The sequence below is a fragment of the Rhea pennata genome, chromosome 18, assembly GCF_028389875.1.
Source record: "Rhea pennata isolate bPtePen1 chromosome 18, bPtePen1.pri, whole genome shotgun sequence".
NCBI classification, from domain to species: Eukaryota; Metazoa; Chordata; class Aves; order Rheiformes; family Rheidae; genus Rhea; species Rhea pennata.
Genome location: NC_084680.1, coordinates 8,903,085 through 8,927,919, shown reverse-complemented (window position 1 = coordinate 8,927,919; position 24,835 = coordinate 8,903,085). Strand labels below are relative to the sequence as shown.

Genomic DNA, 24,835 nt, shown 5'->3' with positions numbered 1-24,835 from the left:
GGCAGCCCCGCGTGCTCCTGCTGAGGGGCCGTAACTGCTATGGACCCAATTGCCCCTGCCGGGTGGGTGGCCCTGAAATCTCCTCAGAGCTGGGCCCGGGAGCTGGTTCCCGTGAGTGCCCAGAGCGTGATGGCTCTCCCCTTCGGGTCGCCGGGGCTGATCCAAGCGTTTCAGCTGCCTGTTTGGAGGAAAGGCACAGCCTTGCCGGGGATAGCCCTGTCCCTGGAGCAGGATGTAGGGGATCTGGGCCCAGCTCACATCTGTCTCCTGTGTTGCTGGCAGATGTGGAAGACCTGCTGTTGGGTTTAAAGGAGAGGCCCCCACAGAGCCCCAGGAAAAAACTGTTTTTACCTCCCCAATCCACCTTGAGGCAAACACCAGGGATTTCTCCTCACCATACCCAACCTGCTGCCGACTTAAGCCATTACCTGCCTGTGAGCAGCAGCAGACGGGCAGCAATGAGTTCACAAGTGGGAAAGGGTCAAATGTCCTAGCAAGGAATGCTCTGAGCTCCTGTTAGCTAGCAGGGAGCTCTGACCAACCACACTCAGCAATCTGCTGGTGCCCAGGGGCACAGCTCTTGCGAGGGGGGCTTTCTTGCTTCCAGAGACATCAGGCACCCACATGCAGAGCCTCCAAGCACAGCATCAAGCTAACACGTTGCATTTGACGGAGCCCGCGTGCAGAAGTGCAACAGCAGGAAAATGTATTTGGCAAACATCTCTTCTCACAAACAGCAGCAACTTGGAAGACAAAGCCCCGTCCTTGCCACCAGCACTGCAAAGAGGGAGCCCTTGCCACCATCCGCCACCTGTGGTGAAGGCGTGGTCCTCACCCTTCCAGACCCTGGCAGGAACTGCCTGTGCTGGGCCTGTGCTCTGAGCTGGCCCAGGAGAGACCTCCCCGCCACCGCTGGCTGCCTTCATCTCATGGCAAAGGTGTAGACATGGTAGATCTCATCAGGAAAGTTCTCCTGGCGCTCCTCAGCCAGGAGGTGTAGCCCAGCTCGGCGGATGATCTTACGCACCACATCCAGGTCTCGGCAGACGCTGCTGTCCACATCGTCCATGATCACCCCCTCCTGAGCCATGTTGTCCTTGATGACCACAATGCCATTGGGCCGCAGGCCAGCGCGACACCTCTTCAGAAAGTCGGAGAGGTGGTTGTCAGTGAGGTGTCCTGGAGGGTCAGAGCAGGCATTAGAGGGTGCTGAGTGAGCATGGGATTACTGGGGGCAGGATCCCTATTGGGCAGGACCCCTGGGCAGCATGTTGTATGAGCAGAGAAGGGGGGGGGGGCTGCTGCTGGGATCCCTCCTGATCCAGGCAGCCAAATACATGAGCTGTTTGCTGCTGGCAAAATCTTTAGCCTTGGGATGTCTAACTTGTGTCCCGTGGGCTCTATCTAGCTCCATCCCACTTCTGGTCCAGCCTTCCTGGGTCTGGCAATGCCCTCCTATCCACTCTACATGGAGCAAGGATGGGGGATGCAGGTTCCTGACCAATCCACACTCATCGTAACAGCAGTCTGTGCTCTTCTCCCCCAAATCCCTCCCTCATGGGCGAGGCACCAGCCCTTCAAGAGAAGCTGGACATTGGACAGGCCCTGCAAGGTGAGTGACTCTCACCAATGACCCACTGGATCCAGATGACATCATAGGAGTTGGGTTCGGGGCTGAAGTCCTGGAGGCCACAGCAGAAATAGTTTCGCACCCGCCTGCCCTCCTCTCCCAGGTAGCTCCTGGCCTTAGTGAGGAAGTCCTCTGTCACGTCCACCATGTCCACAGTCTTGAAGAGGGGCAGCAGCAGCCGCTTGGTGATCCGACCGATGCCCGCCCCGCAGTCCAGAGCACACGTTGTTCCAGTCCGGTTGGGACCATCCTGGAATGACAACCACACGGGCCTGAATCAAACCTTGTGAGGTACCCAGGGCATGCAGTAGATAAATGGGGCAACTTTGTGGCATAAGGCTGGGGCATGGGCCACAGCAGGGAAACATGGGCTCCATGGGCTGTCTGGGTCTCAACTGCTCCATCTCTTTTGTGACAAGACTCCTTTGCTGAAGCCCTGGCTGGCAGAGGGTCACTCCCTGATGGACAGGGATAGGGTTAGCTGCTTAGGGCCAGGGGAACCCGCTGCACAGCAAAGCTCTCGCAGCATGTGGAAAATGGAGAATCCCACCTACAGGAGAAGAGTCCAGTTCCAGGCTGGGAAAGGATAGGTCTTTGGAAGCATGATAGACCATGACCTTCTGCTCAAGGATGAGCCAGAGCAGAGCTACTTACCCGTAGAAATCTCTGCAAGAACTTCCTGGAGCTGTTGATGTCAATGCTGGAGATATGGCCGTAGCCCCCCAACATGCCATCCACTGTGGCAGGCACGTCCTTCCAGTACTTCTCCGCCTTGGAGTAAAACTCAAACTCATTCTCCACCACCTCACTTGTCATGCTGGCCAAGGGACACACGCCTGCGTGAGACTCACTGCTCCTCAGAGACAGGAGGGTAGGGGACAAACCGCAAGTCAGATTGGGAACAGATGTGCACACCATGCCCTGCAGCTCCCCTGAGTGACCTGTCTGGGGCCGGATGCAGATGGCAGCAAACGGAGGGGCTCTGCGTGGACCTCCCGTTCCAATCGAGGAGAGCTCCTCACAAGCCCTGCAGTGGGGAAGGCATCACCAATGGTATGGTGGAGGGATCAGCTCTCTGAGTACCTGGGACTTCTGTTTAACTTCCCTTGTTTCCTCCCCAGGAGTATTTCAAACCCTAAAAACATTCTGGGTGAGAGGGCAAAGGAACAAAAGATCTCCCTCTTGCTACCTGCTGGAGACCAACAAGCCCAAAACTCCCTCCCAGGCAGGGATGTCTCAGCCAGACCAGCAATCTCAGAGTCTTGCTCAGCAACATACCTAGTTCTGCTTTTTTTGGAGACCGCTCCACCATCTTCACCTATTCTGCCTCCTCTATCCTTGCCTTAAGAGCATTAACATCTTATAGATTACATGTTTATCTGTATTGACAGCCCCATCAGTCACTTCCAATTACATCTGGAGTTGCTAAAAGTTACTCTAAGCACCTACCTGAGGATTGTAAATCTCAGCCATGACCATAAGTTAGATATTTGGAATATAATAAAGTCAAGGTATAATCAGCAATACGAGCTATAAATTCCCCCCAAGACATCTCATAATTCAAACCACTGTGGATTTGATTAAATGCGCTGGGGATTAGAAACCAGATTTAAGGTGGCCAAAGGGTAAATTCAAGGACTTCAAATACCTTTACAAATAAAGAAATATATAGTGTTTGTGGCTTGCAGTTGCTGGCAAATATCCCATTAAACACAAAACCTTTTCTAAGCTGCTTCAGTGTCTTTCTATGGTTTCAAACAGCCTGAGGAAAGAGCAGAGGAGGAGCTGGGAAGAGGGCGAAGCCTGGGAAGTTGGTTATGATGCATCTCACCTTTAGCTCACCGCTTCGAATCCAGCTTGTTTTGGTGGTGCCCAGAGCAGGTCTGTTCTGTGATCTAGGGAAAAAAAAATACGGGACTGAATCACTCGCTTAGTCCCGCAAGGGCGAATGAAGCGTTCCCATCACCGGAGAGATCGCGGGCCCAGGAAGCCGGAGGTGAGTATCCCACCGCCCCGACCACGGAGGCTCCCCGCGGGGCGGTCTGGGGACCAGGGCCCACGCTGACCCTTACTGCCGACCCCGCAGGGCAAATCCTGCTCCCTCGCTCCACCGTGGGGCTGGTGGGTACCCGCATGGGCATGTCTAAACCTGTGGGCAGGGTGCCTGCACCGAGCTGCCCTGAGGTTGGTCCTGCAGGCAACGTTCCCTTCCAGGTTTTCCAGCCCCTCTTCTCCTCTCAGCTCAGCGACCAGGACCACTACATCCCTCAGGGACGCCAGGGATGTTGGTCAAGACCCCATCAGGCTCCTGCCCCCGAGGAAGAAGGGGCACCGTGGGGCAGGGCCAGGCCTGCCGGAGCCGCCACAGCCCCCGCGCCCTGCGGCGATGCCGGATAAGCGCTATCAGGGACCAGCAGGCAGCACCCGCCCGCCGGCGCCTGCTCCCCGCCTTCCGCCTGGGCAGGGACGCGGGCGACCGGAGCGCTCCGCCACGTGCAGCCGGCCGCTTCGCCTCCCCGCTGCAGCCCGCGAGGATCCGTCCGTGTGCCCGCCCGGGCGGGAACGCAGCGGAGGGAGTGGAGCGCGCCGGGGAGGTTGCAGCGCGCCAGGGAGGCTGCAGCAGGCCGCGGAGGCTGCAGCGTGCCGAGGAGGCTGCAGCTGGCCGGGGAGGCTGCAGTGTGCCGGGGAGGCTGCAGCAGGCCGGGGAGGCTGCAGCACACCATGGCAGTTGCAGCGCGCCGGGGAGGCTGCAGCTGGCCACGGAGGCTGCAGCGTGCCGGGGAGGCTGCAGCGTGCCAGGGAGGTTGCAGCAGGTCGGGGAGGCTGCAGCGCGCCGGGGAGGCTGCAGCAGGGTGTGGAGGCTGCAGCGCGCTGGGGAGGCTGCAGCAGACCGTGGAGGCTGCAGCGTGCCGGGGAGGCTGCAGCGCGCCGGGGAGGCTGCAGCAGACCGTGGAGGCTGCAGCGCGCCGGGGAGGCTGCAGCGCGCCGGGGAGGCTGCAGCAGGTCGGGGAGGCTGCAGCGCGCCGGGGAGGCTGCAGCGCGCTGGGGAGGCTGCAGCAGGGTGTGGAGGCTGCAGCGCGCCGGGGAGGCTGCAGCGTGCCGGGGAGGCTGCAGCAGGTCGGGGAGGCTGCAGCGCGCCGGGGAGGCTGCAGCAGACCGTGGAGGCTGCAGCGCGCCGTCTGTGGCCCCCGTCGCACGCCCCGTCCCGCCGCCCCGCAGCAGCCTCCGCGCCCCCGTTGCAGATCTGCCCGGCAGCTCACGGCGCCGGCTGGGCCTGGGGAAGCAGGTTATCCCGGCTGGGATGCAGCCCCGCAGCTCTCCAGGGAACGTTTCCAAGGGGGGGGGGGGGGGGCACGGGCCGGGAGCGCGCAGCGGGACGCCGGAGCAAGGCGAGCGCCCGCCCGGGCCGCGTGGAGGCCGTGCGGTCGCGGAGGCCGGCGCGAAGCGGCTCGGCCTGACGGCGGGCGCGGGGGGGTCGCACCAGCCCACGGGGCCCCCCCGGCTCTCCGAGCACCGGGCCCCTTTGCAGGCTGCGGGGAGGGGGATCTAGTGCTCCGGGGGTGGCTCCTGGGGAAAGGCCGAAAACGCAGCTATTTCTCCCCAAACCCCCCAGCTTTGCCGGTGGGGAGGGGGGCGGTCTGCGGCCTGGAGCCACGTGGGGGGGCCGGAGCCCGATCCGCCCCCCCGGGGCGTGTGGGGGGGGTGGTGGCAGGGGCCGGGATGGGGGTCCCTGCTGCGTGGGGGGGGGGTGCAGACCCTGCCCCCCCCCCGCCCCCGGCTCCCGTCACTCCCCCCCCCGCCGCCCCCCCCCCCCCCGCTCCGCGCTGCCCACGCGGCGCCCTCCCCGCGCCGCCGCCTTCCCCTCGCCGTGGGGTTGGGCCCCGCGCGGCCGCGGCCGTGGGGGGCGGGGGGGGGGGGCGCCGCCCCGGGGGGGCCCCGCGCCGGTTACCTTGGGTCGGGGCGGTTGGCGACACCGCAGCCACCTGGCGGTGACGGGCAGCCCCGGCGGCCAATCAGGCGGCGGCACGGCGGGCGCCGCGTTCCACGGGCGCGACGCTCGCTGTGACGTCACTGTGAGGTCACTGCTGGGTGCGGGTCCCGCCCCCCTCCGGTTTCCCGCGGTGGGGGGGGGGCGGGGCGGGGGCTCCCCGCGCGGTGCGCGGCGCTGCGGGGGTGCTGGGGCGCACTGGGGCGCACTGGGGCGCACTGGCGGTCCATGCGGTGGCCCCGGGGCCATCGCAGAGGGAAGGGCGACCCGCCGTGCCGTGTTGCGCGCTCCGACGTGCGCCCGTGCAGGGGTGTCCCGAGCGGCGCTGGCTCGGCCCGGCCCGGCTCGGCCCGGCCCGGCTCGGCTCGGCCCGGCTCGGCCCGCCGCCAGGCTGCCCAGGCTCTGCGCCGCCCCGAGGCGGGGAAGGGGGCTGCGCTCCGCGCGCGGCCGGCCGTCCCGCCGGGGCTGCAGGATCGGCAGGCGGAGGGGAAGCGGCGGGTCCGGCCGGCGCGGGAGAAAATTCTGCCCTGAAACAGCCCGGAAAGGCTTTAACGGAGGAGGGTGCTGCGCTGGGGGCACGGGCTCCCGGGTGTCTCCCGGTGCTCTGCCTAATTAACACCTTTGCTAATGACCTGCAAGGGTGACGAGGACCGTGGGAAACGCGGCGAGCGGCGGAGGGGCGGGGGGGCCGCGGCGGGGGGGCCGCGGCGAGGGGGCCGCGGCGAGGGGGCCGGTACCGCCCGCCCGCGGGGGGCAGGAAGCGGCGCGGGAGCCCGGAGCGTCCGCGCCCGGGCCGGGAAACGCGCGGGGAACCCCGCGGGTCCCCGTGCGGGGCGGGGGGGGGGGGGGCAGCCTCGGCCCCCTGCACCCCCTCGGCGGCCCCCGAAGGTGCCCTTGGCCCGGCCCGGCCCGGCCCGGCCCCGGCGCGTCCCGCGGTGCCGCCGCGCCGCCGCCGGGGGGCGCTGTTGTCCCGCCTTTGCGCCGCGGCCCCGCGCCGCCACCCGCTGCCGGCACCGGTACCTGCACCCGGTACCTGCACCCGGCACCGGCACCCGCTGCCGGCACCTGCACCCAGTACCTGCACCCGCTACCGGTACCAGCACTGGTACCCGCTACTGGCACCGGTACTGGCACCTGCTACCCACCGGCACCCGCTACCTGCACCCGGTATCAGCACCCGCTACCGGCACCGGTACCGGCACCTGGTACCAGCACCCAACACCCACTGGCACCCGGTACTGGCATCCAGTACCTGCTACCTGTACCGGCACCTGACACCCACCGGCACCTGACACCCGGTACCAGCACCCGGTACCAGCACCCAACACCTGCTACCGGTACCAGCACCCAACACCCACCAGCACCCGGTACCGGCACCCAGCACCTGCTACCAGTACCAGCAAGCGACACCCACTGGCACCCAGTACCTGCTACTGGCACTGGTACCCAGTACCAGCACCCAACGCCTGGTACTGGCACCCTGTACCCACTGCACACAGCTGACACCCAGTAGTGGCATACCTCACCCAGTACCAGCACCTGGCACCCGCTACCAGCACCTGGTACCTCGTACCCACCCAGCAGCTGGTACCAGCCCGGTACCTGGTAACCAGCACCCACTACCAGCACCCAGCAGCACCTGGCAGCCAGCCCTCCAACCATGGGATCCACGGTGCCGTGGCCCAGTCCTCGTCCCTCCAGGCCCGTGCTCGGCTCGCGGGCGCCCAGCCACCCCGGGCTCTGGCCGCGGCGGGGCACCAAGCGGTGCAGGGAGGGATCTCTGCGGGGACGGCGATGGGAGAACGGCCTTTCCCGGCGTCCCCCCTGCACACTCACACCTGCAGGTTTTCTTTTTCCATTCAAAACTCAGGAATCACAGGACAGAGACTCCGTGGCCTGGAGTACCCAAAATAGGGGTGTCTGGCGGCGGGTGCGTGGCTGGAGGAGGCTCCTCTGCCAGCAGCCAGGGAAGCCAGGTCAGCTGCAGATGTGTCTGTCCGCGGAGAAACGAGGCCAGTGTGGGTCCTCTGGCGGCTGATACAGGGTTAGTCTCACCCCTGAAGCCTTTCCCTCTGCCGAGCACTGGGCCCGGCTCCCGCCTTCATCCACGCACCGATTTGCACAAAACCCGCAGGAACAAAACCTGCACGAAATCGGCCGATGCAGTGAGACAGTGCCGGGGACAGCGCCGAAGACCGCCCGTGGGCAGGACGGCCCGGTCGCAGGAGCAGGGGCCGTCCCACGCAGACGGCACCGACTGCACCCCCCAGCACGGTCCAAAGAGTCTTACTGGGTCCAGAAGAGATCAAGGGACCACAAAGCACCCCACAGCCATCCAAAAGCCCCGGGCGCAGCTAAGAGGCCAGGACTTGGCCTCAGCTCCCGAGCTCCCTGCCGTCTTTCCATGGTGCCTGTGCAGAAAATGAAGGCAAAAACTCCCTCGTTTGGCCAAGCAGGTGTCACGCAGGGGCTCTCAGGCACCCACCTGCAGTGGCCAGCGAGGGCAGCGGCCCGAGACAGGGGTGACAGCCACGGGCCAGAAGTGCTGCTGAGCGACGGTGGCAGGCGTGGAGATTTATAACTCATCTGCCTTGCCTTTGGCTGCGATTCTGTACCAAGTCTCAAAGCCAGAGAGTGATTTTTACAATTTAAAAAAGGGCTTTCCCCCCTCCTTTCGATGTGTTTCATCATCTGCTGAGTTCAGGATGCAGCGAAAGTGTCTTCAAGCCCGGAAAGCACAGCTTTTCCTATTTTGCTTTCCAGATCTTAAAGAAATGAGGATCTACCTGGGGAGGGATTTGAGCGTAGAGCAACAGCTCCAAAAACCCAGCTGCCCTCTCCGGAGGTGAGATGACTTGGGAGGGGGCGCGTGATGAAAAGCCGGGGGCCAAGCATGGACAGGGCCCTGCGTTCACCAGAAGGGCCCATAACCATCAGTTTTCCACTCTTTGAACCCACCAATGGCCATTGACTCACACTGGTTGTCACCGGGGTTTTGAGCGGGCTGTGGGGCACCCGCGTCCCCTTGGCTGGAGAGCATCCATGTGGCACGGTGAGTGGGGTCTGTTTTTTCGCTTTGCAAACCAGAAAGGATCCTGTTTTCTGTTCAAAGCATTTCATTTCATCCCCCCCCCCCCCCCACAAATGCTGCCCTTGCAAACTCCCCTGCAGCTGCATCGGGGCACACTGGCTCCTGGGTGCAGAGCGCCTGGGTGCCCTGCTTGTGCAGGCATCATGCTGCTGGGGGAAACTTTATCCTGCTCTGCTGAGCCGATCCCCCGTCTCAAGGGCAATTTCTCAACGAGCCTGGGCAGCACACGCTCCATCTCAGCCCTGCAAAGCCGCGTGCAAAGCACCAGCCCGAGGCCTTGCCCACACTGCAACGGGAGAGGGAGGTTGGGTGCATGAAGACCTTCTCCATTAAACCAAGCTCGCCCCCTCCCACCTCCCGCCAACCGAGGCCCTTCACAGCAGCAGCACCAGGGGAAGGAGCATCCGTCTCTGCCCGCGTCCTCCGGGGCTGGGCACCGCACCGGCCCCTTCGTGCCAGTTGCAGCAGTTTAATTGAACCCCGGGCAAATCTCACTTGCAAATGTTCCCTTTGATTTTGTTTTAATATTATTACTAAGTCAACAGAGCATGGCTGAAAGTTAAGAGAAAAAAAAAATAGCAGAAAGAGAAACTAGTTGAGTTTCCCTTGGCTCACCGGGCCCTTAGCCGATGGCTTTGCCGGCCTGCTGCGAGGATCCCACCTCCATGCAGCGGCCGGGACCGAGGCACATGAGCCCTGCGGCCAAGCCGAGCTGCGTTTCCCTGGCTCTGGTCTCACAAAGGGTGTCCCAGGTCCTGCGTCCCACCACGTCCCCGGTCCCATGGTTGGCAGCACGAGGCTGCCCAGACCTACAGTTTTCGAGTTTGCTCTATCTCTTGAATGACGCTGGGGAGGAAGGGTCTCCGTGACGCCCTCCAGCCTCCAGCAGCAGCTCCGGTGCAGTGGTAGGTGCTGGGCAAACACCCAAGGACCCCCAGGCCTTGAGGACCTTCAAGAACAAACCAGGCAGCCCCAAACTCCAGAGGTGGCTGCAGAAAGCACCTTCTTGCACCCCTCCTAGGGCAGCGCGGCACCATGTGTGCCCACGGCCCAGACAGGGCCGAGGCCCACCGAAACCCCTCGCCACGGTGCAAAAAAAAAAAAAAAAAAAAAGTGCTTAATCACCCTTATCATCCTTTTCTGATTTATTGCTTCTACCTAATTTTGCACTGTCATCACGGAGAGGAGGCGAGCAGCGCCGCACACGCCGTTCGCAAGGCGAGCCCCGCGGTGCCGTGGCGCCGAAGCCCGCGCGTGCCTCGGGGTTAGCTCCCACCCACCAGCCCCGCTGTCTCGCGGGCCGTAGCCCGCTCCCGGCGTTGCCCCGCGGCGACCCGTCCTGTCGCCCGCCCAGCCGCCCCTTCTCCCCCCCCCTCCCCGCCGGTGCGGACGCGCGTGCCCGCCCGGCGCACGCGGCGGCGCGTGACCTCCGGGCATCGCACACGTCTCTGCATCACCCCCCAGCAGGGAGGTCTGAGCGGGGCGAGGGGGAGCCGCAGGGGAGCGCGGCGAGGAAGAGGAAGGGCAGCCGCAGAGGAAAGCGAGTGACAGGGAGAGAAGAGAGCGAATACAAGCTACTCCGAGCTACAAAAGCGCCCCTATTTGATTAATTGTACTTTCTGCTTGATAAATGTTACTCAGGAGTATAAAATATGCAAAGCACTTAGCAAGTTCACGCTGTTTAAAGAACTCAACTAACTAAATTAAAATTCCAGGATAGGAACCAAGCCGCTACAGAGCAACTTTGCAATGTGATGTTTGGGGAACCAACCCAAGCAGAAAGCCTGCGACAGGGCCACGGTTTCTCGCCCAAGCGTGTTTCCCCTGCAAATAATATCAGCAAAAGCGCAGCAACGCAGAGCCCGCAGAGGCGGGCGGCTGGGGCACAGCCTCCGGGAGCGGGCTCAGCGGGGCCGGGGCTGCCGGACCCAGCGGGGCACTTCCAGCCTTGCCGGTTTTACGCCGCGTGCTTCCCACTGGCGCGTTAATGCAGCGTGACTGGTGCAGCCGGGACATGGCTGTGGGGCAGGAGCGCTGGATCCCGCAGGATCCGACCCTCAGGGCGCCGCGCACCAGCTCCCCTCCGGGCTCAGCGACCCGCAGGCTGCAGGAGCGAGCGGCAGCGCGCGCCCTCCCGCGCCGACCCCCGGCTCAGCCCTCCCGCTGCAGCGCGGTTGCAGCTCCGGGGGCTGGCGCCGGCTCAAGCTGCTCGCCGCTGCCCGCGGCAAAAGCGAGGAGAGGAGAGCGCGGGATCCCGCCTTTCACAGCCCGTGTTTGTGTGTGTGCGTGCATGTGTGTGTGCAAGGACTCGTGCACGGGGCAGAGGCTCCTCCGGGTGCCTGGGTGCGTGGCATGCGCCGGCGGCGTGCCCTGGGTTTGCACGGGTGGCCGCTGCGGATGCGGGCGCCTGCCCTCGCCGCTGCCTCGGGGCCCCTCTGCTGAGCCCAGCAGCTGCCAGCGTTCCCCCCAGGTTTTGGGGGTCCAGCTCTTGGTGCACCCCAGGAGACCCAGTTAGCAGGTGGGATGGGGCATAGGGGACATTGAAGCTGCTGTTGGAGCTGAAGGAGTTGGGAGGGGGGGCTGTTAGGATGGGAAAACTGAGTTCCCAAAACCTGGAGTTCCTACCGCATGGGAGGATGCACAGCGCACACGGGGGGGGGGTGCGGTGAGCACACTGGGGGATGCAGTGAGCATGCTGGGGATGCAGGGAGCACACTGGGGCTGCGGTGAGCATGCTGGGGGTGCAGTGAGCACACTGGGGATGCAGTGAGCACACCAGGGGATGCGGTGAGCACTCTGGGGGCTGCGGTGAGCACACTGGGGGCTGCAGTGAGCATGCTGGGGATGCAGTGAGCATGCTGGGGGCTGCAGTGAGCATGCTGGGGAATGCAGTGAGCATGCTGGGGATGCGGTGAGCACGCTGGGGATGCAGTGAGCATGCTGGGGGATGCAGTGAGCACGCTAGGGATGTGGTGAGCACGCTGGAGGGTGCAGTGAGCACACTGGGGGATGCGGTGAGCACTCTGGGGGCTGCAGTGAGCACGCTGGAGGCTGCAGTGAGCACCCTGGGGATTCAGCGTGTGCACTGAGCAGTTTCCCTGGCTCTCAGTGAGCAGCAGGCACTTATCTGGGCGTCAGTGGGCACGGCAGGCAGCCTCACACGCCCCACCGCGTCCCAGGTGAGCAGGGCTTGCTGGAGGAGGCTCCAGGCAAGCAAGCAGGGGTGTCAGGCAGGTAGCGAGCTCCTCCAAGCTTGCATTTTAGAGGAGAAAAAAGGAGGAAAACCTGGCCTGGATCTGGCCTGACTGAACGCTTCTCCCTCCCTGGAAAGCTTTAAAAGCCTCACTCAGGAGGTTCGTGCACGCATCCCCCCAGCTGCCCGCAGCCCTCCTCCCGGTCCCCAGCCGAGCGGGGAGGTGACGCTGCGGCGTCCCCGAGCTGCGCTCGGCCCGGCTGGTGGTCCACAGCTTCCTGGAACCCTCCAGCTTGCACCACATTGCAGGCAGGACACCGTCCGCCTTGCACGGATCCCGGCTGCCGCGCTCTCCCCGCTCGCTCGCGCTGCGCTCTGAGCGGCACGAGCCCGAGCTCGCAGGGCGAGCAGGCCCGTCTTCATCTTGTCCCCCTGGGCCCCAAAGGGTGCAACCCCCTGCCCTCGCCACAGCCCGCTGGGTGCTGGGACCCTGTGTGCCGTGGTTGACTTTCTGGGCTCTCTTGCAGGTCTCTATGGTTCAAGCTGCCGTTGGGTGGGTGGCAGTGGGGGCAAGGCACGGAGAGGCTCCCCGCCGCACAGCCGGTGAGCGCCACCGATCGGGGTGCTCGCGCTTGCCATGCACCGTTTCCTCATAAACTTTTAAGCGTTTTTTAAGTATTTTTTTTAAAAAATGCACCTTAATCAAAGCTACACCTCTGAGATTCTTGTTTTCAACCCAAACAAGTGCCGCCGCCAGCCCCTCCGCGCACAGCACCGTCTCCTGTGAGCTCGGGCTGCACCACCGCAACGCCGGCTGTTTTTAGAGTGGCGTCAACTTCTGCATCACGTGAAAGGGCCAAAAAACAAGCTTCAAAGTCCGCTTTTGGCTACGGACGTGCTGCCCCCTGCGGTCTCAGCGGCGCGAGATGGGCAGCCGTGCCGCCCGGTTCGTGTGGCTAACACAGCCTTGCCCACGCCGCTAATTCGGACGGCGGCGGCTGAGCCGCTTTTATTCTGCGCATCGCAGCAGCGGCTACGGGCAGCAGCTCGTGTGCGCTTGGAGCTGTACGGTCACGTCGCACAAACGCTGCAGCCTGAGCAGCAGCAGAGCTCAGCTGGGCCAATTCTGCAATGCCAGAAAACCTTGTTGGTGTGTCGGCGCTGATCGGCCAAAACTCACCCTGCCTCGCTGCCCGGTGGTGCAGCCTCCCGGGCCTCCGTCTCTTGGCCCTGCTCTCGGGCACCGAGGCCCGGCTCGCCGGCGCGGGGAAGCCCAGCGCGGTGGGGTCGCCGCCAGGCACGGTCCGGCGCAGGGGGCAGAGCCGGCAAAGCGACCCAGCCACGGAGACAGAGCAGCCCGGGGCAGTGCAGTTCGTGTCAGCCCAGCATGAGCGTTTACTCTCCTGTTAATTAACACTTGCAAAACTGCCACTAAAAATACCCCCGGCCCCGAGTTTCTCGTCTCAGCTGCCACCTCTTCCCCGCAGCCGAGCACCAAACCACCATCGCAGCTCTTGCCAACGCCAGGCAGCCGCGCAAGGCTCGCGCTCGCCGCGCTTGCCGAACGGGGACGAGCTCCGGGCTTGCAAAGATGACAGAGCAGGGAGGTTTTAACGTTCCTCTTCCGTTCCAGCTTATGAACTGTTTTTTCTGCTGGGTTTCTTTTTCCTCATTTTGCTGGGCTTGGTGGGGTTAGTTGCACTTCCCAATCAGAGCTGATTTCATTTCCCAAGCTGCAGACCCGGGAGGAGAGCCCGGAGCCCGTATCCAGGAAGGAAATGGTTAAGCCCCGCCAGGCCCCGTGGGCGCAGGTGGGTTGGTGCTGCTGCACGTGCGGGCGGCTTCGCTCGGGGCCGCTGGCTTCAATTAAAACCGAAGGACAGTGGTCACCACGAGAGCCCCCTTCCCTCCGCCGCGCTGGCGGTACCGGCCAGCAGCGCTTTAATTGCAGCCGCGCCGGGGCCGGTGGCTGCCGGTGGAGCTGCGGAGAGGGTAAAGGCAGGACGGCGGGTGGGGGGCAAAGCGGCTGGAAATCACCGAGCATCACTGCCGGCCACCCTGCAGCCAAGCGTGGAAACAGCCAGGCTGTTTTCTCAGTTTTTTTCCCTCTCTCCCTAAAACGTTTTAGCCCTGGGAGCTAGAAGAAGCGAAGGCGCCCGGCCGAGGGCCGCCCGGGAGCGAGGAGGAGGCCGCAGCGCCGGCAGGAGCCCGCTCCCGGAGCGCCCCGGGGAGCCTTCGCTCCCGTTTGCTTAGCGCCGACCGCCCCGGCCGCCCTCCCCGCTCTGCAACCCGCCAGCGGCGCTTTTTGCCGTTCATTTGGGGGGGGGTTATGGTAATTTTTTTCTTTTTTTTTTTTTTTGAAGAAAGCGATCGCTCCAGTGCAGCTGCCCGGGGCCCCGGAGCCGTCCCGGGAGCCCGCAGCACCGGCCGGGAGCGAGTTACAGCGGTGCCGAGCTTTCCTCGGCCGGGATCGCTTCGCCTCGGGGCCCGCCGGCTCCTCCGCGCTCCCGGCCCGGGCTCGGGGCTGCGGCCGCGTTGTTATCCCGGGCTCCTTCCCTCCCTCCCTCCGTCTCTCTCTGCCAAGTCCGCAGGTTTCCCGCTGTGACCTTGAGCTCCTCGCTGGAGCTGCCTCTGGCTGCCTTAAAGGAGCCGCGTGGGCAGCGGGGCCGGGGAGACCCCCCCCCCCCGGCCTGCCCCTTCCCGCCGCCCTCGGAGCCCCGGGACGTGCGGAGAACCGGGGGCGGCGGCGGGAAGCGGCCACCGGCCCGGCGGCTCGGCCGGCTAAGCCCCGGGGCCCGGCGGCCTGCCGAAACGCCGGGCGGCCCGGGCCGGGGGAGAGGAGCGCTCCCAAACTCGCGGCTCCGACCCCCCCCCCCCCCCAAGCCTTCCCAGGGCGAAGCCTCCTCCGGGCCGAGCCCGGGAAGCTGGCGGAAACGGGGCGCCCGCGGCACGGAGGCTTTACGCCGCGATGGCAGCCTCGCTTCGACGGCCCAGGCCGTCCCAGAGGCTCCATCGCCCGGCGAGGACCACGACCAACAGGTGCCTTCAAGGCAAGAAATCAAACGCTGGAATTGCGCAGGCACGGCCCGGCGCTCCGCGGCTGAGGCGGTGGTTAATCCCTAGGGATGCTCCGCGGGAGCCGGGGCGAGCGGGGGGCTCAACCCAGGGAGACGGGCCCGGGGGAGGGGGTGGGTTCGTAAGCGGCGGCTTCGTCAAGCGCTGGCCACCGTTAGCCGTGGGGCCCGGCATCCTTCCCAGGGACGCTCGGTGCTCCCGGGCGCTAAGCGAGCCCGGGCCCGGGAGCCGCTGCAGGGACAAGCCCACCGCCGAGGCCTCGCCTCGTCCGAAACCCGCCGGAGGCGTCGGGCAGAGCCTCCCCCGGCTCCAGGGCGCCGGGGAAACTGAGGCACGGAAGGGTTGCAGAAGCGGAAGGGGTAAATAACAGCTAGGGAAGGACCTCAGCAAGTCTCCCAGCGTCAGCTCGGACCAACCACGCGCAAAGGACGAAGCCCTCGAGACCCCCCCCACACACACACACACACACCGCGGTGCTAGAGAACCGGAGGGCTGCGCGGGGGCCACGCAAAGGCATCCCGGAGCAGCCTGCAGCCGGGGCGGCCGGAGCTCCTCATCCCAGCGGGGAGGAGCGGTGACTCGGCAGAGCGCCCCGGGGGCTGGGGGAAGCCGGAGCCCGCATCCCGGGCGCGCGGGGCCGGAGCCCGCCGCGCAGGCAGAACGAGCTTCTGCCAACGCCGCGCCGGGAGGAGGAGGAGGGCCGGAGCGGGAGGGAGGTGGGAGAGAGGGAAGAAGAGAAAAATGAGTTTTCCTGCTGCCCCAGTGGTGTGGCGATTGATCGGGTGCAGGTTAGTGTGGAGCGGTGCTGAGAGCCTCATTCCCAACCGCCGGCTCACAATTATTGGAAAAAAACCCGCGCTGCTGCTGCAGTGAAATTAGTTATTGATCGCTTGTCTGGGTGACAAGCGCGGCGCTTGGCCGCGGGGCTGCTCTGCCCGCCGGCGAGCCCCGCGTCCCGCTGCCTCCTCCTCTGCTCGCACCGGCTGCCGCCGCGGCCCTCGGGGCTTTCTCCATGCAGGAATTTGCCCGGGATTGCTGGAGAGGCCTGGGAGGACGGCAGCAGGTCTGGGCTCTCGCCCCGGCGCGGCGGCTGCTCCCCGCGGGAGGCTCCCCCGTCCCGGGCGCACGTGTCCGGCAATGAAGAAGAAGTAGAAGAAGTCACGGGGAGATGCAGGGCTCTGGCCCCACATCGGATGGGGCTCCTCGAGCCGGGGCTGCACCCCCCCCCCCCCCCGCCCAAATCCGCCCCACTGGGCCGAGCTTCACTCCCAGCACCCGGCCGCTTTGCAAAGCTTCACCCCCTGCACCCCACCGGCATCTGTCCCTATGGGACTCCCGGCCGCCGAGGGTGTCTCGGGGCCTCTCCCACCCCAAGATAAGCTGCCAGGCCCAGTGGGGGGAGATATCGCAGCAGGAAACCAGGCAAGCAGAGGCTTTTTTTTTTTTTTTTTTGGTCCGAAACGGGCTCTGCACGTCCCGGCGTGGGGATGGCGGGGTCGACCGCAGCAGCCCGGGGAGGCTGGACCAGCGCCTACTTCGCGGCCCCAGTGGGACGGGGCATGAAGGGAGAGCTGGGGCTGGCGCCCAGCGTTGCCGCCCATCCGGGGGACGCTTTCACACTTTCAGCACAAAAAGGCCTGCTTTTTTTTTTTTCCTTGTTGTAATTCCTGGTGTGAAGCAGGAACAACGGGCAACATCTGAACTGATCCTGTTTCCTACCCAAAATGGTCCCCAGAGAAATGCGCTGGCCCAGGGCAAAGCCAGGGTTTGGTTCCCGAAGGGTTCATTTTGAGCCTCATCATTGCTTTTAGTTAATTTCGGCTCTCTTTCTTTTTTCTTTTTTTTTTTTTTGTACATCTCTCTGAAAGGGGAGGTGGGTTGAGGCCAGCACTGGGGGTTTCTTCGTTCAAATCAAGGGGGGTTTCTTGACTATCAGCCAAAAGAATTCCCCCTCCCCAACTTTTTTGCCCCAGAAAAGACCTCTCTGAGGCGACACTGCCGAATTGCAAAGCGTGGCGCCCTCCGTTAGCCCTTGGCAGCCCTCCCTCCCCCGGCCCCGCCGGCGGCCGGCCGCGCACGGGGGTCCCGGGCCGCCCCCGGGCGCTAACGCCGAGGCCGAGCGGGACGAGGAGGCGGCCGAGCTCCGGGCGCATCGCGACGAGCACGGGGGGGGGCCGGGCAGCTGGGGAGAGCAAAGGATGGCTTCGCAGGGGGGCCCGGGCTCGCCTGAGCCGCCGCTGCCTCGGCGAGCGACTTGGAGTAACGGCTTCGCTTGAGAAAACGGCCATCTGCTCCCGGACGGCGCGCGCCCGGAGCAAACGCGCCGCAGCCGCGGCCAGGGCCCGGAGCAGCGGGCGCTCGGGGCCGAGCGACGCGCGGAGAGCGGGCGAGGCCGCGAGAGCCGAGGCCCCCGCGCTCCAAGAGCCCCGAGTTTTGGTAAATTCGGCAGGAAGCTGAAATCTCGCCTCATGCCGAGGAAAACGCCGGCCCCGAGGCGCCGCGTCCCGCCGCGGGGCTGGCGGGGAGCCCAAGCGCCCCGGTAGCGAGCGACACGGCTCGCGGCGAGGGAGGAAACCAGCCCGCTGCAAAGAGCCGGCGCGCCGGGAAAGCGCCCGGGGAGCAAATCCAGGCAGCCGCTGGAGCGCGCCGGAGGAGGAGGAGGAGGAGGAGGAGGAGGAGGAGGAGGAGGAGGGGGAGAGGCAGGCATGGCACGGCAGCAAGCGCAGCTGAGCTGGCGATGGCGGGAGCGAGGCAGGACCGGGAAGGCGAGGCAGCGCGAGCGCGGGAGAGGGAGCGCAAATCTGTTGCCCAGGATGTGTGCTTTGCTGTCAGCCGGCTCTGATTAACGGGCTGCCTTCCAGCTCCGAACCGGCTGCGTTCCTGGCAAAAGCTCCGGGCCCCACGGCTTCCTGCCGGAGGAGTGGCTTGCCGAAAGGTTACATTTGCACAATGTGCCGCTGGAAAAGCGGTGCCAGAGGTTGCAGGCGGGGGAGCCGGGCGAGCGGGCGCGCAGGCAGCTCCATCCTGCGCTGCCTGTGTAATGGAAAAAACCCTCTGGGGGACGCGCAGGAAAATATCAAGTTACGCTCCCCCAGCACAACGGCGGCTGTGCCGGAGCCGGAGCCGGAGCGCCTGGCGAGGCAGCCGCGGGGAGAGGGGCGGCGAGACGGGGCCGCCGGGGCAGGGAGAAGGGCGGGCGCGATAGGCGACAGGGACGCCGGAGCAGGGTGGGTGGGTGGGGGGGAAACGGGTTCTGCCCACCCCACCCCGTCACCGTTTGCCACGGGTCGCCAAAATCCTCCTCGACGCCGCCTGGCTCCGCAGCCGCGGCTTCGCGCCTGCAGCGATCGGGATCTCGTGACCCTGCCGCCTTGGTGGGGAAAACTGAGGTTGTTTGGGGGAAATTTCCAAATCTGGCGAGGAAGAATTCCCTTCGATGGAGCCTTCGGTCTGAAATGGTGTGATTTATCGTGCTTGGCACAGGCATGACTGCATCCCCCCCTCCCCACACACACACACTTCTTATCCTGAGTTTTTCCCAGCCTCATTCTTCCATAAATTTTGCTCTGGGAATATTAGTTTGTGTCTGGGAAGTCCAGCTCCTGGTGGGACCTCTGTGTCCCACAAGCTGCTCTCTGCCCCCACGGCGTCCCCAGAACAGCTCTGGTCCCCGAGGCCACCATCCCTCTGGCACCCCGGCCCCGGAGTCTCCCACAGCGGTGGCCGCAGAAGGTGGTCAAGTGGCCCCAAGACCCTCCGCGGAGCACAACGTGCAGCAGTCGGCGATGGCTCCAGGTGACAACACGCCGTCCGGGAGAGCTTCCGCCTCCTCCGTTTTGTATTGCATCCGAAGCTATAAGCACCGCTCCGTTCGTGCCACGAGGGAGGGAAGGAAGGAAGGAAGGAAGGAGGGAGGACAGCACAAGAGAGGAAGCCGTTACTGAAGCGCTCGCAAGCGATGCGGTGCCGCCCTCCCTCCGGACAGAAATCCTCCCCTTGCCATCCGCACTCGTGGCCACCCAGCACCTGCCCCCGCGACTTCGACAAAATCCAGGCATAAAAACATCACCTCTTTGCCCCCCGCCTGTGGCAGGAGGGGTCCGGCCAGCACGGGCAGCACCCACCGGCGCCCCAGGGGGTCGGAGCCGGCTCGCTCCGCCACGCAGGCGCTGACATTTTCCTTCTTGTCTCCTCCGTTTCCTTGGTTTCAAGGTTTTTCTTCCTCACTGAGCCCCTAACTAAATCTCGGGAGGATTCGCAGCTTCAGGGTGCCGGCGGGCTCGGGGCGGGATCGCAGCCGCCCCAGCCAGGCTGCTCTTCCCAGGTGCGGGACCCAACGGGGGCGCTTCCTTGGCTTTTTTCCTCCAAGTTTGCAAACGGTCTTGCATCCCTCCGGGCTGCTTTCCTGCTCCGGAGCTGGCCCGACAGCAAGCCCTGCCCTGTGCCGGCGCAGCATCTCCAGCCTCGGTACCCGTCGCTCTGCCTGGGCGCGAATCCTCACCCACCGACGTCCCCAGCTTCTCCCTTTGTGTCGGTTTTCATTAGGATTTGGAGATAAGCCCCAAAAGGAAGGCCCTTTGCCTTATCAGCCAGCATTCAGCGGCATCCCCTCTCCATCCAGCGGGGCTCAGCCGCGGCTCCGTGCTGCAGGACGCTCCAAGGGCAAAGGGGACCCCGCAGCTCCCCAGGGCTCCTTGTCCGAGGTGCAAACCAGCCCCACGGCTGCCCTGCGGCTCGCAAGACCCCTGGGGGCTTCGGGAAACTATTCCAGATAACGGAGAGAGGCTCATAAAATAAAGTTAACGCCCAGGTGCTGCTGGGGCGTGCAGGCAGCAGTCCGTGCCCGCGCGAGCCGCCGCCTGCAGCAGGGAACCACCGGGAAGAAAACGCTCATCCCTCATCTTTCGTTGCCCTCCACCTTTCTCATGGCGCTATCCCAGTTGCACTGGGGAAAGCCGTGGCAGAAGGAGACAACTACCAGCAGCTCCTCTGAGATATACCAAGGGTTTGGAGAGATTATTTTTAGCAATGGGAGGCATGTAAATGAATGCAAACCAAGGACTAGCTCAGCCCACCTGGATTTTACTCCTGCCATTGGCCTAGGGATGACCGTCAACAAGTTGTCTCCCTTCTCCACGCCTGGGTTTCCTCTGCTGCTTTGTCCCCGGCGACCAGCCTGGTTTAAGCCCCGCTCCGGGGCAGGCTTGAGCTTTGCGCACCACCGGCACCTCCCTCGCGCCGGAACGGACCCAGGAGTCCCGGCTCGGCAGCCCGCTCCGTGCAGGCCGCGGCAGGGCGCCCGGCCGCGGGGCGAGAGCGGCGCGAGAGGGAGCCATCGCAGCCGGAGGCCCGTAAGCACCCGGCGGCTCCTTCTGCCACCACCGGCACCAAAAGGCAGCGGCTACCAGCCGCGGGGAGCTGGCACCGAACTGCCCCAAAGGTGCGTGCAGAAGAGCCACTCTGAGCGTCCCGGGGGCGACGCCGGCTTTGAGCTGCAAGCCGCCAAGCTGTCCCATGGCTCGATTTTACAGTTGAAAATCCAAACCAGTTGCAGTCAGCTTCCACCCCCCTCACGAGCGAGGGGAAAACCAGCTCCTTGCCTGTCCCTCAGCACTGGGGCTTTCCCACCAAGCCATGGCTGGGGAGCTGCTCGCTAAGGCTCTCTAAGTCTTGGGGACCTTGAGGGAGAGGAGAAACCCTCCAAGGAGAAGGACGCTGGGGTAACACCGAGAGCTGATGGCAGCGACTTGCTCCAAAATGATCCGGATGTTTGGAGACAGCAAACTGAGATGCCCCAAGGAAAACCTGCTGCTCTCCCACAATGAGCTGGGCTCCGCAGAGGATCCCCATTACGGTTCGGTCGTGTTCAAGACATATTGCTGGAGGAGGAGCAGCGCGTCTGGCTGGGAACGAGGAATGCGAATGGCAGCAATTTGCACCCCTCACGGCAGGATCTCGGCGCACGTGGAAGGCAGGAGCTGCCCAGCTGCCTTGGGACGGCAGCAAGACAGACGGACGGAGAGGCGGCGGCCTCGGGCTGCAGCGCAGCAGCTGCTTCGCGGCCGCCCGGCTCAGCACGTTGGGCCACGCGGCCGAGTCCTGCGTCCTGCTCGTAGCGCAGACCCGCAGGGCAACCTCCCTGCACGCAGAACAAGGCGCCGCAGCGCTGCTGGGGCCGGGCAGGCAGGGACGCTGCCTCCCGCGGTGCTCACCCTGCGGGGCAGCGGTGCAGCCTGGTTACACTGCCCTTCCCAGCAAATCCAGCCCCAGAGCACAACAGGAACCTGCACGTGAAGCGGGAGCCAGGACTGGGGACAGCAGGGGCTGATTTTTCATATATCAAGTGCCTCCAGTGCAGACCAGATGTTTCAAAGAGCTCAGCTTCCAGAAACCTTGCCATAATACCCATTGCTAGATCAGGCAAATCCCAATCCCAATCCCAAAGCATAGCCAGGACATGCAGCTCTTCAGGGAATAAGACCCAGCTGGAGTGCTCAACAAGCACCGATACACACAGCACAGTGGCGTTTGGGGACAAGTCTGTCGCACTTGGGAGCTGCTGGGCCCTCTGGCCTCATTCTGCATTTGCCACCTTCCTTGAGGCAGAGCCTGTCTCAAGGACAAGCCTGTTCCCTGCCTTCTCCCAAACAAGGTTTCCAACTGTAAAAAAATCATCAAGTCCATGGAGCACTTGCTCGTGGACAGTGGAGATCTGGCTGGTTGCACGGGGTTGGCTTTCGTCCTTGTTTCCAGCTGCTAAATTGCATTATAGATGGTTAAAAATACATCGCATACTTTCCTAATGCGACTTTTCCGTGGTAAGCAAGCAGTACGGCCACCACCGCGATGCTGGGCCATGGCGCGCTGGGCTGCGAGGTCGCAGGGCGGGCGGCGGGGAGAGGCGCTGAGCCCGCGCGCGGCCGAGCGAGCTGCTCTGCTGCTGCAGGCGTCCCGTGCCGTGCGAAAGCTGGGCTCCACCACGTGTTCCCGCAGACGTCGCTGCAGCCATGGCTGCAGACCGACCAAAGGAGTTCGCCACCTCTTGCCTCAGTTTCCCTGGCTGAAAGACAGGCTTTAGGATACCTCATTTGATGAGATTTGACAGGGGTTGAAAACAAAGAACTTGGCTGAGCTGTATGGAAAAAGGGTCTTTCACGCAGGGATCAGGGGTTAACAGAAGTCCAGAATCAAGCCAGAAACGGTCTGTTAATAGCATTACAACGGAAGAGCCTAATTCCACGGAGTGCAACTGCAAGTGGCCACACGGTATCCCTGCAGCTACCCGCAGAGCCTGGCCGGAGCCCGGCTCGCAGGCACGGGGCCGTTTCAGGGTGCTGCGAGCCACACGGCAGCTCAGGCAGCTCAGCCCTTGGAGCGGCGCTGCCTACACCACTTTGCTGGGCGTGGAGGACTGGAAAACCATCTCCTCTTGGGTTGCAATGCAGCGAAGTCCCCAAGGATGCAAGGATGGGTTGCCTTGTGGCCAGGAGAAATCCTGGTCCCAGCCAGTATTCAGGCAACGTTTAGAGGCTTGCTTGAGGCAGCGTTGCGGAGACTGCAAAACGACGGCGGGGGCCCAGGCCGGGCGAGCAGGGCGCTGCGGGGCGGAGGGCAGCGTGCCAGCTCTGCGAGCAGAGCTCCTGGATCAGTCGCCTTCTCCCTAGCCAAGGGCTTGGGCATAGAGGAGCTGCAGCAGCTCCCGAACACGCCCGGAGCCTGCGGCTGTGCAGCCGCTTTGCTGGGGAGGCATTGCCCGGAGTCTGCCCCAGCGCAACAGCAACGGCACCAGCGCTGGGCGCACCGGCCCCGCGGTCCAGCACGTGGGATGGGGAGCGCAGAGGTGGTCCCCGGCAGCAGGAGCGGCAGAGCCCTGCTGCAGAGCAGCACCCTCCTGCTGCCTGGGGTCCCGGAGCCACCGTGCCTGGGAAACAGCCTCTTGCCTTAAACCAAACTCGCGACTTCTTCGGAGAATGAGCCCTGAGACGGAGGCGGCTGCCGCGGCTCCCTGCGCAGGGCTCCCAGCCGCTCGGGACACCTCGCTGGGCAGCCACGGCGCGCGGGAACGACGGCGCGAAGAGCATCCGCGTAGAGCATCCCGCTGCCGGGGACGAGGTTGTGTCCGAGCTGGACCAGGCCGGCCAGGCGTCGCGGCTCCGGCGAGGGGTCCCATGGCGCAGGGAGGAGCCCGGCAGGCCGGAGCCGCAGGGCACCGCGTGCCCCAGGCGAGGGGCTCGGTGGCTGGGCGGCGGGGGGACGTCAGCCGAGAAACGCTGAGCCCGGGCTGGAGGAAGGCTGGGGCGAGGAAGGAGTTAACCCCCCCCAGCACCGCCAGCCCCCCTCCCCTCGCTTCGCTGCTAACTTTGGGAGGAAGGGAATAGCATAAAGGTAAGAGTGGAGGAAGGAGAGAGCGGAGACAGATGAGAAAAGGGGAGAGAGAGGGAGCGCGAGGGAGAGAGGAACAGACGGCAGAGAGGGAGAGCGCGTGGGGGGGAAGATGCTGACGCTTCTCCTCTCTCCCTGCGAGAGACAGATAGAGGGGAGCAATAAAAAAAAAAAAATAGGCAGAGACCAAGGGAACATGGGAGAAGGAGAAGGAAGGAGCCCGAGCGAGGCAGCATGTGTGAAAGTAACAGCGAGAGAAGGGGCCTCTTTGATTCCCGGTGCCTCATACCAGACAGTGTCTAGACTGCAGCAATTATTGTCAGCGCAGAACACCCAGGCATTGCCATTTCAGCTGAAAGGAGCTTAACAAAGAGCGAGAAAGAGGGGGAAAAAAAACCCCACCCTGCCAGCGGAGAGCCCGTCCCCCTCCCAGCGCAGGGGGCTCTTCGGAGGGCCCTCCGCCACCCCTCGCCCCCGGCAGACAGCCGCCCCGGGTGCCCTCGGTGGCCGGGGGAGACGCAGCCAACCTGCAAGGGGGTGGTGGTGGAGCCAGGCGATGCCCAGTCCTGCCAAGGAGCCTCCCCCTGCCTCAAAAAGGTCCGGCGGAGGGGACACGAAACGCCCAGCGATAGCGCAGGGCACCTTCCTCCTGCTTCGGGACCCTGAAGCCCCCTGGTCCGATGGGAAAGCTCTTCAGCTCCGTTGGGTTTGAGGGAAGGAATGGAGGTCACTCCTGCAAAGTCGCGGGGAGAAAAGCATTCCCTCTCCCTGCCTCTCCAGTCCCTTCTCCGTGCTGCCTCCCCGCTGCTCTCAGAGGAGCTGCCAGACCCTCTCCCCTCGCAGGCCCTTTGCCCTCGGAGGGGCTTCTTTGCCTTTGGAGGTCCGGGGTGGGGCTGAGCCTCTCAGGAGGAAATTAAAGCCAAGAACTGGTCCAGAGTCAGGAATTTCCCCTTTCCGCTGCAAATATCCATGTTGTGCCCACCGAGGCTGCCCCGGTGAGAACCAGACCTGAATACCTCGGAGAGGACGAGGCCACGAGGGAAGTTCACGCACTGCGTCGCTGCCGCACACACCACGCCGGGCCCGCGGGAGCAGAAGCCGGCACCCAGCAGCCGGTGGCAGCAGGCGCTGCAATGCCCCACTAAACGGCTCGAGGGGAGCCAGGTACTCGGAGGAGGGACCCACCAGCTGTTACGACCTGGACAAACCACGCCAGGGCCAGGAAAACCCCTATGCCGAAAGCAGTCGGCGGCTCGGAAAGCCCCACGCAGGTCTTGCAGCCTGCCCTGTTCTTGCCCTTCCCTAGGGCACGGTGCCGCTGGAAACGTGGCCTGGGCCTGGCACACCTCCAGCCGAGCTGCTGAGGCCGGTCTCGCGCGAGCCGACCACCCTTTGGTTTTTGAGAGTCCATGGGGCCGCCCTGGAGACGAACACCCTCAAGGGCATGCCCCAGCTCCAGAGCTTCGTCTTGAAGAT

At 64.3% G+C, this 24,835-nt stretch overlaps 1 protein-coding gene across 1 annotated transcript; it reads right to left on the bottom strand.

Moving 5' to 3' along the window:
- Positions 1-665: 665 nt before the first annotated feature.
- NTMT1 (N-terminal Xaa-Pro-Lys N-methyltransferase 1) lies at positions 666-5,674 on the bottom strand. Its single transcript, XM_062590623.1, has 5 exons — positions 5,580-5,674; positions 3,462-3,525; positions 2,285-2,480; positions 1,628-1,880; positions 666-1,179 (listed from the first exon to the last, which is right to left on the bottom strand). Exons 3-5 carry the CDS (start codon positions 2,444-2,446, stop codon positions 923-925), a joined length of 672 nt encoding a protein of 223 aa, XP_062446607.1. The 5' UTR covers positions 2,447-2,480; positions 3,462-3,525; positions 5,580-5,674; the 3' UTR covers positions 666-922.
- Between the last annotated feature and the right edge of the window lie 19,161 nt (positions 5,675-24,835).

Bases quoted from the DNA above. Each gene is read 5' to 3' on its own strand.
- NTMT1 (XM_062590623.1), bottom strand. From the start codon at position 2,446: ATGACAAGTGAGGTGGTGGAGAATGAGTTTGAGTTTTACTCCAAGGCG. The intron at 1,881-2,284 runs GTAAGTAGCTCT...TTGTCATTCCAG, and splicing joins TCTTGCAGAGATTTCTACGG to GATGGTCCCAACCGGACTGG. The intron at 1,180-1,627 runs GTGAGAGTCACT...CTGACCCTCCAG, and splicing joins CTGGATCCAGTGGGTCATTG to GACACCTCACTGACAACCAC.